Here is a 14,227-nt window from a genome sequence, read left to right as displayed (position 1 = left end):
AGGATAGATTGGAGGGCATGAATTTCTACACCAGAGATGTGAGAATGAGGACATGGTAGGAAGCCCTGTTTGGGAGGAGTGTAAAGAGAAAAATATATCTTGGCTGATAAACTGGTAGAAGGGAAATGAGGACATTGAAGGTTGCAAAGAAGTGGCAAGTGTTAGAGGGCTGGGAGGAGATGAGGACCTTGAAGTAGGACTGTATAGCCAGTGAAAGAGCAGAACTATAGGAGGAGAGAATTCATTTGAACTGTAAGGAGTCAGCAATAGAGCATTCTGAGAAGAGTGCAAGGTTGCTGTGGGGACCATCACAGGTTGATGGTGACAGCTGGGACAGCAGAGTAAAGGGCAATGGTGAAGGTATGGTAATAGGTGGTCTCAGGGGAGGGGTGAGTTGTAGGTGGAATGGACATGCTGGAAGTGAGGAAATGTTGATTAGAGAGAGGGAGGGGAGAATTGAATGAAGTGGGAGATAGTACAGAGATGAGAGAAGACCAAGTCAAGGCAGTGGCTATTGATGTGAGGGGGAGGAGACTGATTGACAGAGGCTGAATGAGGTGGAGAGGAAGAAAAGCTTAGAAGCAGCAGGATTTTAGGGTTCATAAATCAGGATGTTAGAGTTTACCAGAATGAGGGAGGGGAGTTCACATGAGAGAAATTATTGAGCATTTGGTAGACAGGACCAGGGGGATTGTATATGATGGCAATGCGAAGGTGGACAGACTGTAAGAGGGAAATCAAATTCATATAAAATGCAACACAATATTGTCAGCTGCAGCACATATTCAAAACTGTGTGCCTGAAAATATATTTTCTCTAACTAAAACAAGACTCAAAGAAGTAGAAATATTCTTAAATGTGTACAAGAAAATCAATGTACATGTATTTTTACTGATATTAAATAGGGGCCTCATGCAATTACGTACTTACATCTTAAGATACTGTACATATAACTTAGCATTTTACAGTATGTTAAATGCATCTGCTGCATAAATATAGGTTGCTTGGGAATGGGTATGAAATACCTGTGGCTATATAGCCCGAGTGAACATCCCGACAGGGGCAGGTAAGTACCTTCTTCCTCCCTTCTCCCCCCCTAACCCTAACCCTCCTTTAGTGGTGTCTAACCCTAACTTCCCCTGGTGATACTTAATCCTAACCCCCCCCCCCTTCACACACCCTAAACCTAACTCTCCATGGGTGGTGCCTAACCCTGACCTCAACTGGTGGTGCCTAACCCATATCCCTCTCCCCACAGCCTAACCCTCCACAGGGGGGTGCCTAAATCTAACTTCCCAGTGGGGGTCCCTAAACCTAACTCCCCCATCCCCAGGCTAACGCTGATACTTACTGTACCCGGATCCTTCATTTGGGATTCCGGCAGTCGGGATGCCAATGCCGGTATCGTGATATCCTTTGGGATAGCGGCATTGGCATTTTGCCGGCTGGCGGGATTCCGGCTTTGGTATATTGGTTGCTGGCATCCTGTCAGCCCGCATATTAACTGCATCCTGTTGCTTAAGGGTATCGGCTGTCCTAGGCCAATACATTTGTGGCACCCCTCCCCCTTCCCCCCAACCACCAGCACTATGTATTTTCAGAGCCATGCCAAAGGAAGGAATTTTAGGGATCTGTTAACAATTTCTGTGAGAATCCCAGGAACCACCATACAGTATAAAGAGCATTCAAGAAACTATTATATATTACAGAAAGCTTCCCAGAGACACTACCATGCAATACAGACTGCATCCCTGAGACAACAATACAATACAGATTGCATCCTCGTGACCTCCAACACAGGGTGCATACATGTTATAAGCATTTAAGCATGACAGAATAGACAACAGCAAAAATCAATCATTTCAAAAATAGTTTTTTATTTAACATCTCATACTTATCCCAGGGAATAATGGTTCTTCTGCTGCATCTAGATTTCCTCCATTTGGCAGCTCCTTATCTTTAGGGCATCTTGCTTCCCTAGGGTTTATGCAGATAACCAAAGTCTTGTCACTGAGGGCTATATTTAGGAACAAGTTATAATAACCCCTTACAACACACTAAAGGGGTTATGAGCTCTATTCTGTATCTAGCAAACAGCTGTAAGCTTAGCAATAGAGATAGCTGATACCCTTTTTCAACCAAACAAATAACTCGGGGTATTGCTGAGGCAACCCAGCTCGAAGTTTGATGTAAAAGGGTCTAAGAAAAATAACCCGGGCATGTTATGCGGGAATCCAACCCTGGTTGCCACCAAAGTCGAACCCTGGAAAGACCTGGGTAATGGTGTGATTTAAACAGCGTCACCCAGGATATTCGACCGGGTCAAGCATAAAAGCCGCTAATTGGAGCTTCATTATGCAGTAACCACCCACTTTTTATGACCACATCTTTGTGAGCCTGACAAAAAGGTTATTTTTAATGACATATCCAAGTTTTGCAGGGCAGACCTGGGTTCAGTGTGAACGGGGCCAACCCGGAAATAACCCGGGTACACGGTGCAGTTTAAAAGTGTTCTGACTTGGCTATGACACAGGTTGGACCTGTATTCAAAAACCTGGCTCAGACAAACCATTTTGGTGGAAAGGGGTATTAGAGAACTGTGGAGAAACATTATAATGTTAAGTACAGTGCAGTATGCTTTTAAAGTTATAGGTAGTCTTAAGAGACAAGGAATTGGAGAACTAGGGCTATTGGTACATCTACAGTATAAAGGAGATTCAAGATGGGTAGAGAGTTATACCCCTTTTACACCAAAATCCCTGGTCTTACCCAGTATTTGAAACACTGTTCCAACCTGGGACAGACCCCGTTCAGATTGCGGCTTCAACACCGGGCCAAAAATCACAGGGAGAATGGCGATGGCCATTTTACCAGAGACTTGCGCATGCACTGTAGAGATGTCTCCAGGAATAAGGCGCAGTTCCCAGGAACCCGTGCATGCGTAGTAGATTCTTGCATTAACCAAATTCTACTGCGCTGCCAGAGAGGAGGGGGCTCACGCTGTGGAAGGGAAATTAGGGGGTGGGAGTAAGTTTGGACTTGGAATGCAATATAGTGGAACTGATGCAGAGTTACACAGAATCCATTTGCAGATGCTCCATAGCTAAGTGTGCTCATCTGTGGGTGATTTTAAGTTGTACAAATCTCAGTCGTATCTCCACTTATGGCAGAATATGTGTAATTCGTTGGTAACAGGGTGTTCACATGTAGGCTAAGTTTAATGAGGGTACTGTGTGTGGAAAGGAATTACAGGATCTGCTAAGATCTATTGGTTCCCTCTCTTCTCTCCCTTACCACATTTTATATTCAACACAATACTTTTCCACCATTATTAGACTAAATTCCACTCTCCTTTCCTTATCCACTTGTTTCATTCATTACTGCTCCACATGCTTTTTATCAATGTACTTTTGCTTTCTTACAGATTTATTTTATTTGTCAACTACCCAGTTCCTATGATATCAGTCTACCTACAGTATTCATGCACATACCCCTATTTGAAAGCAATTTCAGCCCCAACAAAACTCTATATACTGCCTAGAACCAATAGGTCCCCCCCTGTGAAATGTATTATTAATTTATGACTCAGACCACTGTTGCAAATCACTTTACAAACTTGTCCCTCTACTGTTGTTATCAGTGGAGGCCACCTCTTAGCTCACAGCTGTTGCCTAGAAATGGCTGCTGGCATCCTGCACTCAGATGCTGCCTATTTTCTTGCTTCAGTGCTGGTTAATAAAGAGATGACAACTAGCAGCCTTCCTACTCCCAGGTTGTGATATATACAGTATATATGACCTTTAAAGGATATAACCACAATAGAAAGCATACCATGTTTAGCACCGTAAAGGGGAATATCCACTACACGATGAATGAACGATTGAACGATAACGACATCATTCAATCGTTCATTATACTGTGCAGTGGATATTGTGCCCACAATGAATGATATGTCGTTCAGTGCCGGCACCCTCCCTCATCCCCGAACATGCACAACCTGACGATATTGTCAGGTTTGGCAGTACGTTCAGGTGATGACAGATGACAGATGCTGACAACAACCAGCGGGAGCATGCATCACTGGTTGTTGCCGGCATATTCACTGCACGATTAATGAATGATTACGATGTCGTTATCGTTCAATCGTCCATTTATATCGTGTAGTGGATATGTGCCTTTACACATTGTGAGCATTTTGTCATGAGCCTGCCTCTTAATGTGTTCTGCCCTTCATACCAACTTCACAATACTCAGAGATAATAAGTCCATACTATTCAGAGCTTAAAAACCTACCAGTCGTTATATAGCACTGTAAGGAAAAGGCAGCTTGCTACAGGGGAAGACTTCTTGAAACAGTTCTAGGGATTTAATTATCTCAACATTGCCATAACATTATCATAACTAAAAATGTGTTTTGGGCCTAACACTAATGGTGGCTGAATCACACAGTCCTGAGCAGGTTCTGACCAGGATCTTGTAGGTCTTCTCACAGTTTGTCCAGGATTTATCCCTGCATGTATTAGCTCAGGAGAAGGTTTCTCTGCCAACATGAGCCACCAGGCCACTAGTCCTTCACAAAAATGAGCCCACGGTTAATCTGCCAGCCATTTTTGCTGTTGACTGTAGACAGAGCTGCAAGTTGTACTTTAATGTAAAGTCAGTCTTGTCAGGTTGTAAGCAGCATTGAACTGGTTTTATAGTTTCACATCTGTAAGGTGACCTGAAGTCCCAGGCATCTGCACTAGACCCTAATAGTCCTGTACTTCTTACAGTCAACTCATCTTTGCAGTCTTAGGCCTCCAAAATAATGACACTGATAGACTGGCCATGGCTCAGTCACATCCTTGGTCTCTGAGACAGGGCCATATATCAGTTAAAGATTACAGCACTAAGTTCTGGAAATGGTCATCAGAGCGAACTGACCAATCAGCTCGTTCCAATGGAGATTGTCCCCGAGTGTCTTCTCATGCGCAGTGGGGCTCAAGGAAAGCAGTAGCATTATTTATGTGTTACCAAGATTTGGGGATGCTACATGGACCTGAAAAAATGTGAATCCCTACATTGTGTGAAAAAAATGGGGGTGTTTTTATTTATTAATATACTTCAATATTCAGTTAGTGCCTACTCTGTTTTGTGTAATATTTTTTAGAGTACAGGTGCCACAAAGCCATTGATGTCCGGCTATGCTGGCACTTGTGATTTGACAACAATTTGGTTCATGTAAATCCAGAAAATAAAAAAAAAATGTCATCCTTATACTTTTGTTTTGATTAACTTGTCCTCGGTAGAAAATAACTACAATGTTGGCAACAAGGAATTACTGGTCATCAAATTGGCATTCAAGACGTAGACATTGGCTGAAAGAAGCCACATACACCACCACGTTGACAAAAAATATTCATTAGATTGAAATAACTAAAAGGTTAATTTGAAGGCATTCTCAGTGGGTACTCTTTTTTTTTTTTCTTTTCTCCAGGTTGAACCACACAGTCATGGCTCCATGAAGCTAAAAGCAGATGCTCTTTCCAGGATTTTTTGCAAAACCATGTGTAAATGACATTCCAGACTATGATTATTCCCTTAGCCAACATTGTGGTGGTTCTTACCAAAGATATTATCTTCACAGTGGTGGGGACCAATATCAAATGCATTATAAGATGCCTCCCAGTTTTGTATATGTACTCAAAAATCTTAGACAGGCCAGTCTCTTTGTTTCACATGAAATTACTATCGTGGTATCTCCAAGACCATTGCTATCTTGCCTTGTTCAGTTTGGTGAACACACAGAAAGGAAACTAGGGATATATATAACACTCTTAGGTGGTTATTCAATTGCTTTGCCAGTGGCTGTTTTTTTAAAGCGCCCGATGGAGCAATTTAATTGTTGCTCCATCTGAGCGCAATAGCTGCCAGCGCCGACATTTCTGCTCACACCCTCAGGAGGGTGCAATAAGAAATGTGTTATAGGGAATGCTAATCACAGTTAGGGCACCCTAACCAGAACTTTAGACGGGTTTAGCCATTTTACACGGCTAAACCCGGTCTACTGGGTGTGAAGAGGGCGATAATTAATGTGCGCCGAGAACAATTGCATTGCAAAACTGGGAGTTCATTAATTATCACCTCCCATGCAATATTGAAATTGACCCCTTAGAGACCAAGACACCACTCCCTGCTATAGTTAAGCACATTGGCAAGTGTGTTGGCAGATGTGGGCTGGAAGGTTCCTAAAAGTTTTTTCCTCTTTCTAACCCACAAAACTGTCATTATTTGATTGGAAATTCATTCTGAGAGCTTACCTGATCAGATATAATTATTTCATTATGATTTACATATTCTAATATTTATTTTCAAAGGGGACCACCATCATCACCAACCTGTCCTCTGTGCTGAAGGATAAGCAAGTGTGGGAGAAACCTCTGCAGTTTTATCCAAAGCACTTCCTTGATGAAAATGGCAAATTTGTAAAGCGAGAAGCCTTCATGCCGTTTTCTGCAGGTAAACTTATAAACCTGTTTTTGTTTATTGAAGAGTTTACTATATACAGAGCTGTCATGTCCATGCCCAGTGAATTTGAAATCTGCTTGAGACAATTAGAGGGATTGCGGGACCTGACACTTATTTATTACCAGTTATATATAGCGTACACCTGTTCTGCAGTGCTTACCAGAGAATATTTTACCATTCACATTTCTCCCTGCCCCAGTGCAAAGATTGTTGGACTTAGGCCCTCATTCAGACCCGCTCGCAAGCTCTATGCACTCGCAAGCGGGTCGATGGTGGGGGAAGCCGTGGAGCGAGAGAGAAATTCTCTCGCTCCGGGGTTCGCTACAAACGGGCTCGCTATAAACGGGGTGGCTATCGATGTTGATCAACAGCTCGCCCCATTTTGTAGGCGGGGAGGGGGGTAGCTGGCCAAACGGAGGCGTTCCCGAAGGAACGCCTGCCGTTTGGGAGAAACGAGTGATGTCAGTAGTGAGCTTCCGGCTCTATTAGAGCCGAAAGCTTACTGGGGCTTGCTGCAGACGAGATCCTACCACAAGGGTCTCGTCGCGAGCCCCAATGGTCGCGATGGTCTTGACCATCGCGACCATTACCAACAGCTTAGCGAGCGGCCAGGAGGCCGGCTTTAAAAAAAAAAGCGGCCGCCCCCATTCATAGCGAGCACTCGCGTTTTGCGAGAGGCTCTGAATGAGGCCTTAGTGCTCACCAATGGATTTCTAAGTGTTAAAGCTGCAGACTAAGCAGAAAGGTCCCACTCTGTGATATTAGCATAAAGATAAGGATCTTCGTCTGCACTATAATGTGTGCAGAATTCTTAGTGACCCGCTAATGTGTTGGTAAATAAAGTAGGGATGTGCAGGCTCGGATAGGTTCGAAAGAGGCTAAACGTCATCTTACATGGACCAACATCATCATTCCTGGACGTTTAGCCTCTTTCTGAGTTCCGTTTTTTAGGAGAGAAAAATCCGAACTCAACGTGCAAACTCGAACCTATCCGAGCCTGCACATCCCTAAAATAAAGTATGATGCGATAATGGTTGCTGGATACAAAAATATTTATTTGAGAAGTCACAGTGCTCACAACTATTGTTGCATCTAGTGTTTAACACAGTATATGATATGTTTGCACATGCAGAACAGGGTGTTATAAACAAATGCTCTGTGGAATAAATGGCTAATATTGCCCTCTAGTACAGATGGTAAATCACATGTGTAATGGTTATATGCAAACATAGATAAAAAGCAGAATACAACTGTATAATACATAGCCTGTGAAAACCCATATGATGGGTAGGGTCTAGGGGGCATGGCTTTTGTTTGTTCTCTGTCGTAATTGTTGCAGATAAACCGCAGTGACCTCCGGTTGCTGTCAAGGCTTGAAGTCCGTGCTTTTGCGGGACTACACGCCCATAGCCTAGCAACTCCCGGGGGTGTGCGCACTCAGACTGCTCAAGTGGGAGGAGACTTGTTGGTGTTATTGTAATCTGCAGTGACCTCTGAGTGCCTTTGGATATACTGGTTTGCACGATCTGTGAATTAGCATTGCCTGTACCCTGGCACTTATGGTGGTGTGCGTGCTCTAACCCTATCTAGGAGGAGACTTTAGGGGTGGGGGTAGTAGTGACTGTTGGAGGTGTCATGATGTCCAGGTCCGCCTTCCCATGAGAGTTTGTGGCCCAGGGCCCAAAATTCCCTGTGCGGTGTCTGCTCAGGCTCCCCAGCCGGGGAGAAGGATTTAGTATGTTATAGGTAATAAAAATTATTTTGTGCTGCTACAACATGTATCAGCCTTCTTCAGGGAGTGATTGTGTTGTTGGAGGTTTTTGCCTTATATCCTCGTTTTGCATCATGTGATCTTTGGTCAAGTGGATATAACATCCAATGGGGTTCTGCTTGTGGTCAGTGCCGTAGCTAGGGTAGTGCGGCCGGTGCCATCGCACAGAGCACCACAGGTCAGGGGGCCTGTCAAATTTTTGTTTATTATCATTCTTGCTTGTAGCTTCCTCTTATTTCATCCCCAGCATCTCCTGGCCAATGCTCTTTCTGGCACAGGGCATCAAAAAGTCTAGTTACAGCTCTTGCTTGTGGTAATTGTCTTGTATTGATGTTGGGATGGGATTCTGTCTGTTTGTGTGACAGGTATTCACCCAGCTGTGCTGTAGAAATTATCCTTATTAAGACCTGCTGGTGTGAATATTTTTAGTGTGTACGTCCATTACAGCTTCTCTTTGTTTATTTTGAGTTTGACTTTGAGTTGTCTAATGGTCCTTCCAACATATTGCACTTTGCAGGGGCACTCTGCCGAATAAATAACTGCTAAACTGTTACATGTGATGAGCTCTTTTATCTAGAATATTTCTTGTGTTTGGTTGGATTTGAATGTGAGGGTTCCTTTGGTTGTTCATCCGGCTGTTGTGCAGTTCTGACACATACCACAATGATAAAAGCATTTGATGTTTGAAATGTTTGTACATGTGGATTGTCTTCTGGTCGTTATCTTCATTGATTGGCAATTACTTTCTGTTTGATGTCTGGTGCCTTTCTGTATGTCATTATGGGTTTGGGTGGTAATGAGTCTGCTAGTGGTTCATCTTCTAGAAGGATGTGCAAAAGGTTGGTTAAATTTAATTGCAGATATTTGGAGTCCCTACTGTACTGTGTTTTGAATGTAGTGACGTATTTACATTTGTTGTCTAGAGGTTTGGATTTGTATTCTAGCAGGGATTTCCTGTCTATCGCCTCTGATCTATGGTATGCCTCATTGACTAGTGTTTTATCACATATCTTGCCTATGAATTGTTTGATATGGTCCTCCTGAGATCTGTAGTTCTCTAGTTAGGTGCAATTATGTCTTATCCTCATAAATTGGCGCATAGGGACTTTGTTCACCCAGTTTGTGTGATATCTGCTACTCGATAGGATGTAGCTATTAATGTCCATGGTTTTTTGTTTGAATTGGTGTTGAGGTGGTTGTCTTCTATGAAAATGGTAATGCCCAGGAAGTTTAAAGTGTTTTGGCTGAAATCTGTTGTGAATATTAAATTGCTGTTGTTGTTGATGTTTTTAAAGAATGCTGTTAGTGATAGCTCATCTCCTTGCCATACAAATAAAATGTAATCTATATAACTCCTCCAGAGTGCCAGGTTTGCCCCAAAGTTATACTCAGACGAAATGTAGAGATCCACCCACCTGGTCAAGAATAAATTATTGTAACTTGGGGCAAATGTGATCCCCATCACATCAACTGTGATCTGTCTGTAGAACATGTTCAAAAAACGACACGTAATTGTGTTCTAATATGTACTTTTATCTCTGGACAATGAAGCGGGATTGTTCTGGTCTTATTGATTTGTCTCTTTCTATATAGTGTTGTGTAGCTTCTATAATTGTTGGTGGTTGATGACTGTGTGTAATGATCACTTATGCATAACCAGTAATCCTCTTGCCACTTGATGTATGTATAGTATTCAGTATCTCTATGGTGTCCTGTATGTAAGATTATTGGTGTTTAGTTTCCAGTGGATCTTACATTCTATATTCCTTACCACATATACACATTAAGGTACATTTTTCTTGGGATCCAGTTAACCTAGCAGTATATTTTTGGGTTATGGGAGGAAACCGGATTACCTGGAGGAAGTCCACACAAGCATGGGGAGAGTATACAAACTCCATACAATTAGGGTTGTAGTAGGACTCAAACCCTAGACATCAGTGCTGTAATACTAACCATTATACCAACCGCGTTCCCCTGCCAGAAAGATAGGGGCAGAACTGCTAAGGGAGGTGTTTTTTTAATTTATATCACCTAACTGCCAGACTTTAAACTTGTTTTATTTATATATATATATATATATATATATATATATATATATATATTTTGGTGGGGGAATTAAATTTCTTATTTAAAAGTTAAAACTCTCGTGTTTTGCCACAGTTTACTGCTACATAATACCCTATAAGTCAAGGGAGACTGGGCAAAAGGGGAAAAAAGTGGAATTTAAGATACTCTTTCAAGTATAGTGTAAAAAAAATATATTTACTCTTGTTGATAATATGGCACTGACTGTTTTGCTCTCTTGCAGGTCGGCGAGCTTGTGTGGGTGAGCAACTAGCTAGGATGGAACTTTTCCTGTTCTTCACAGCCCTCCTGCAGCAATTTACATTTGAGATACCAAGTGACCAACCTCGCCCACGGGACGACCCTTCCTATGCTTTTACACTAAGTCCATATCCTTATGATGTGTGTGCTGTAGCCAGAATATAATTTACTAAACAGAGGAGAGATCTGTATTAAATTTCCATTGCTTTTTTTTTTTTTAACTTTAACTCCATCTAGAATAGATGTTTCCTAATTATCGTAAAACCCATTTGTTAGGTTGAGAATGTAATTTTTATAATATATAAACGTAACCACTTAAACTACTGGGATAACTCTTATATCAAACATTCAGTACATTATAATAAATATAATGGTAGTAAAATGGATACTGTACATGGTTATGGATAATAATGTGTTTTTTATAATGTTTTTCAAATTGACAATAGATAAAACGATAAATCCTAAAATCAGTGAAATGCCCATTTTGGTGATGTAAATATAATTAAAAATGTACCATCAATTGGAAAAAGTTGTATTCAGTTTATTGTGTAACATTCCTTGAGGTGTGAGGCATGTGGGAAGAATGTGCACATGACCGGAGCTTTTAAAAGTAAGGCACGCATCCCGAGAGTGAGGCAAGAGTGTCCGACAGGTAGGTTTGTTTAGAGTGAAGATAGTTTAATACCCATTCAAGGCAGGACCAGATTAACAATGGGAAGAGTGGGACTACAGCTCCCGGCCTCCACATGAAAATAGACTCTTCATCATGACAATATGATGATCTGCAGCCCAGCTGGTCACATGGGTGGCCATAAATCATAAATATTCATATTGTATTTCTATTTTCCTCACAAAGTTATGGAATTTTTCTACTTTTATACTTTTAAGTAGATATTGACATAGGGCCTGATTCAGCTAGTGCACTGCTGAACGCCGATTCCCAATGTTTGGGAATCTGCACAGGCGCAGGATCCATTCTGCAAGTGTGCAGAATGGGTCCTGCTAACTCGCTCGAGGACTGGCAGCAGATGATCAGTAATTGACAGTCTTCTGCCGTTTGTGGGTGGGAAGTGGGCGGCTATGCCCTCCATTAGCCGAAACGGTGGCGTTTCGCCGCCGTTGCGGGGATGGAAGAAGCCAGAGTCTCTGTCAGCTGATGGAGATTTCCTGGCCTCTTCCTCTAAACTGTGGCGGCCGGCTGCGGGACACCATGGGTCACCAGAGCCGGCCGACGGTACGCAGATTATCCGATGCTGCATTGTACAACGCAGCTCACATAAGTAATGCACAGGAGACGTGATGCCTCCTGTGCATTACCATATCTGCAAGGATCGCAATTGCAAAGCTGTCTGCGTGCAGCTTTGCAATTACGATCCTTGCAGAATCAGGCCCATAGATTGGATGTACAGGCCACATGACACTGGTGGCTCCCCCACACAGCATTGGTCAGAGCCCCCCAGGTCCACGTGGCTCTTAATGTAGTCCAAATTCAAGGTTTAGGTCATATTTGTTGTGTTGCATTTGCTGCCTAATTAAATTATATTGATACTCAAGTGTGTCCAAGTTCCAAGGGGGATGCTCTATTTATCTATCTATCTATCTATCTATCTATCTATCTATCTATCTATCTATCTATCTATCTATCTATCTAAACAGTTAACTGTTGTATCAAGAGTGGCTTCTGACATTTTTGGGGCTGGTTTTGCACTTACTAAAGCTGTTGAGACATGCGGACCCGGGTGATACAGGGGTCATGGCCAAATGTGGGAGATATGACCACGACTCCAGTAGAAAAAAGAATAGGAAACTACTATGTGCACTGTCGGGAATGGGCACCATCCACCATGGAGGAAGTCAAGTCTCCTTCAAAGCTCATTGTGCTCCTCAAGCAATGCCAGGTCCGGTAAATAGTACCTGCTTCCCTCCTACGAACAATTGAAGACTGAAGAGGATCAAAGGTAGTAATCAGGTAAACAAGACACTCTTCAACTGAGCTACTATGGAAGGTCTTAGGAATTCCAGAATCCTATAATCTTCAAATATAACTGAACCTTGTAGCGAAGATTCTCCTGTCCAAAAAAATAAAACAGAGATAATGAATAGTGTATACTTTTTAAAAGGGTTGCATTCATTCAACTTCAAATGGCATTGTATTTCTGCCCAGCATTGGCTGTCACACAACAAATTTGGGCTGTTTATTTTATGCTGGCCATACACGGGACAATTGATCACATGATTTGGGCAGTTTCTACTGGTTGGACAGACCAATCATTTGAAAATAGTTGTATTTTGAGTCTTCTGCGACCCCGATGCGCGTCCCCGCCGTCAACTAATTGGATCGCAGATCAGATGGTTTCGTGTAGGAATTGACACACATTATGTGATGTGATTGATCAAATCGTATGGTCTTATGTGAAATAGTTGCATTTTAAATTCAAATCATCCTGTATCTGAAGGGAAGAATTTTCAAGGGAAATCATACAATTGATCTGACCAACTTTTGAATCTCACCGTGTATGGCCACCTTTAGTGTCCTCCAGTTGGCGAGTCCCAAAAAGGAATAGAATTAGAAAATGGTGCACCCTCTTGTGGACATATACACTAGTGGATCAGCCCAATACTTAACCAGTGGGGTGATTTACTAAGCATTAATGTGATTTGTACAGTCATACTAACAGTTATGTACAAACAGACTCTTGGAGTGGAGCTAGTGCGGAGCGTACAGGTCACCAACTGATGACTGTATATGGGTAGCGGTGACAACAGGCATCTAATGCAGGATATAGCAAGGTCTCTCTATGTGGGACATGTCCATGCCCCACAGTGGTGCTCATTCACAGTGCAAGATAGCACTGTACATGCACTGTATACTTAACTGCAGCCATCTTGATTATGTGTTGATGTCTCCTTAAAAGAACATCATGGAGACTGCATAGTAGCGTACTCCATATCTCAACATGGGACACTTCTGATAGATTCCATCTCCATATAGTTCTGTGTGTCTCACACTCTCCTGGTCATCCCACCTCCCCAAATGCAGCAGCAATAGCAGGGTTTGGGAGGCTCCTTTAGGAAGATCAGCTACAACACAAATGCATGCTTCAGTCCCCGTTAGCTATCGTAGCGCCTGCTGGCTTTTCTGTGTGATTACCACTGTAGTAGGTGGATAATTGCCGGCTCTACTGCAGTGACAGTGTGAGGAAAACAATTCATATAAAAGTTAAAATGAAAACAAGAGTAAGTGAAGTACAACCAGCACATACTGCCTAGGCAGGAGTATGGTTCCAAACTTCCGATTCCGGAACACTTATTTCTTTGGGCAGAAATGCCATTCAGGATAATTTATTTTGGACTTATAATTGCTATTTAAGGGGGCACTTTTACATCGGCTCCTAGCCTCCCACACCTCTTGAGGAAATTGGAAGACGAAATACTAAAATTGATGGTAATAAATTAGACAATATTACACTATAGGCCATTTTATCTTTATCCACTGACGATACTTAGTGGAAGACATCTAAGATTCACAGGGGGAGTGTATTGAAGTTCAAAAGATCTATTTGACAGGTGTACAGTATGTTATACCAACCTCAGGTATGTGGCTTTACATTGGCAGGAGGT

At 42.3% G+C, this 14,227-nt stretch overlaps 1 protein-coding gene across 1 annotated transcript in view; it reads left to right on the top strand.

The window, feature by feature from the left end:
• The window catches only part of LOC148532292 (cytochrome P450 2D15-like), a 95,020-nt gene extending 83,927 nt beyond the window's left edge, over positions 1-11,093 (top strand). Inside the window, exons 8-9 of the mRNA XM_088468061.1 lie at positions 6,357-6,498; positions 10,590-11,093. Coding sequence (XP_088324187.1) covers positions 6,357-6,498; positions 10,590-10,771 — 324 coding nt within the window. The 3' untranslated portion in view covers positions 10,772-11,093. The remainder of the gene's footprint in view (positions 1-6,356; positions 6,499-10,589) is intronic.
• Positions 11,094-14,227: the final 3,134 nt, after the last annotated feature.

The sequence above is a fragment of the Taudactylus pleione genome, unplaced genomic scaffold (assembly GCF_031769625.1).
Source record: "Taudactylus pleione unplaced genomic scaffold, aTauple2 ptg000080l, whole genome shotgun sequence".
NCBI classification, from domain to species: Eukaryota; Metazoa; Chordata; class Amphibia; order Anura; family Myobatrachidae; genus Taudactylus; species Taudactylus pleione.
The sequence above is the reverse complement of the archived record's forward strand: the minus strand, read 5'-3'. Positions and strand labels throughout refer to the sequence as shown.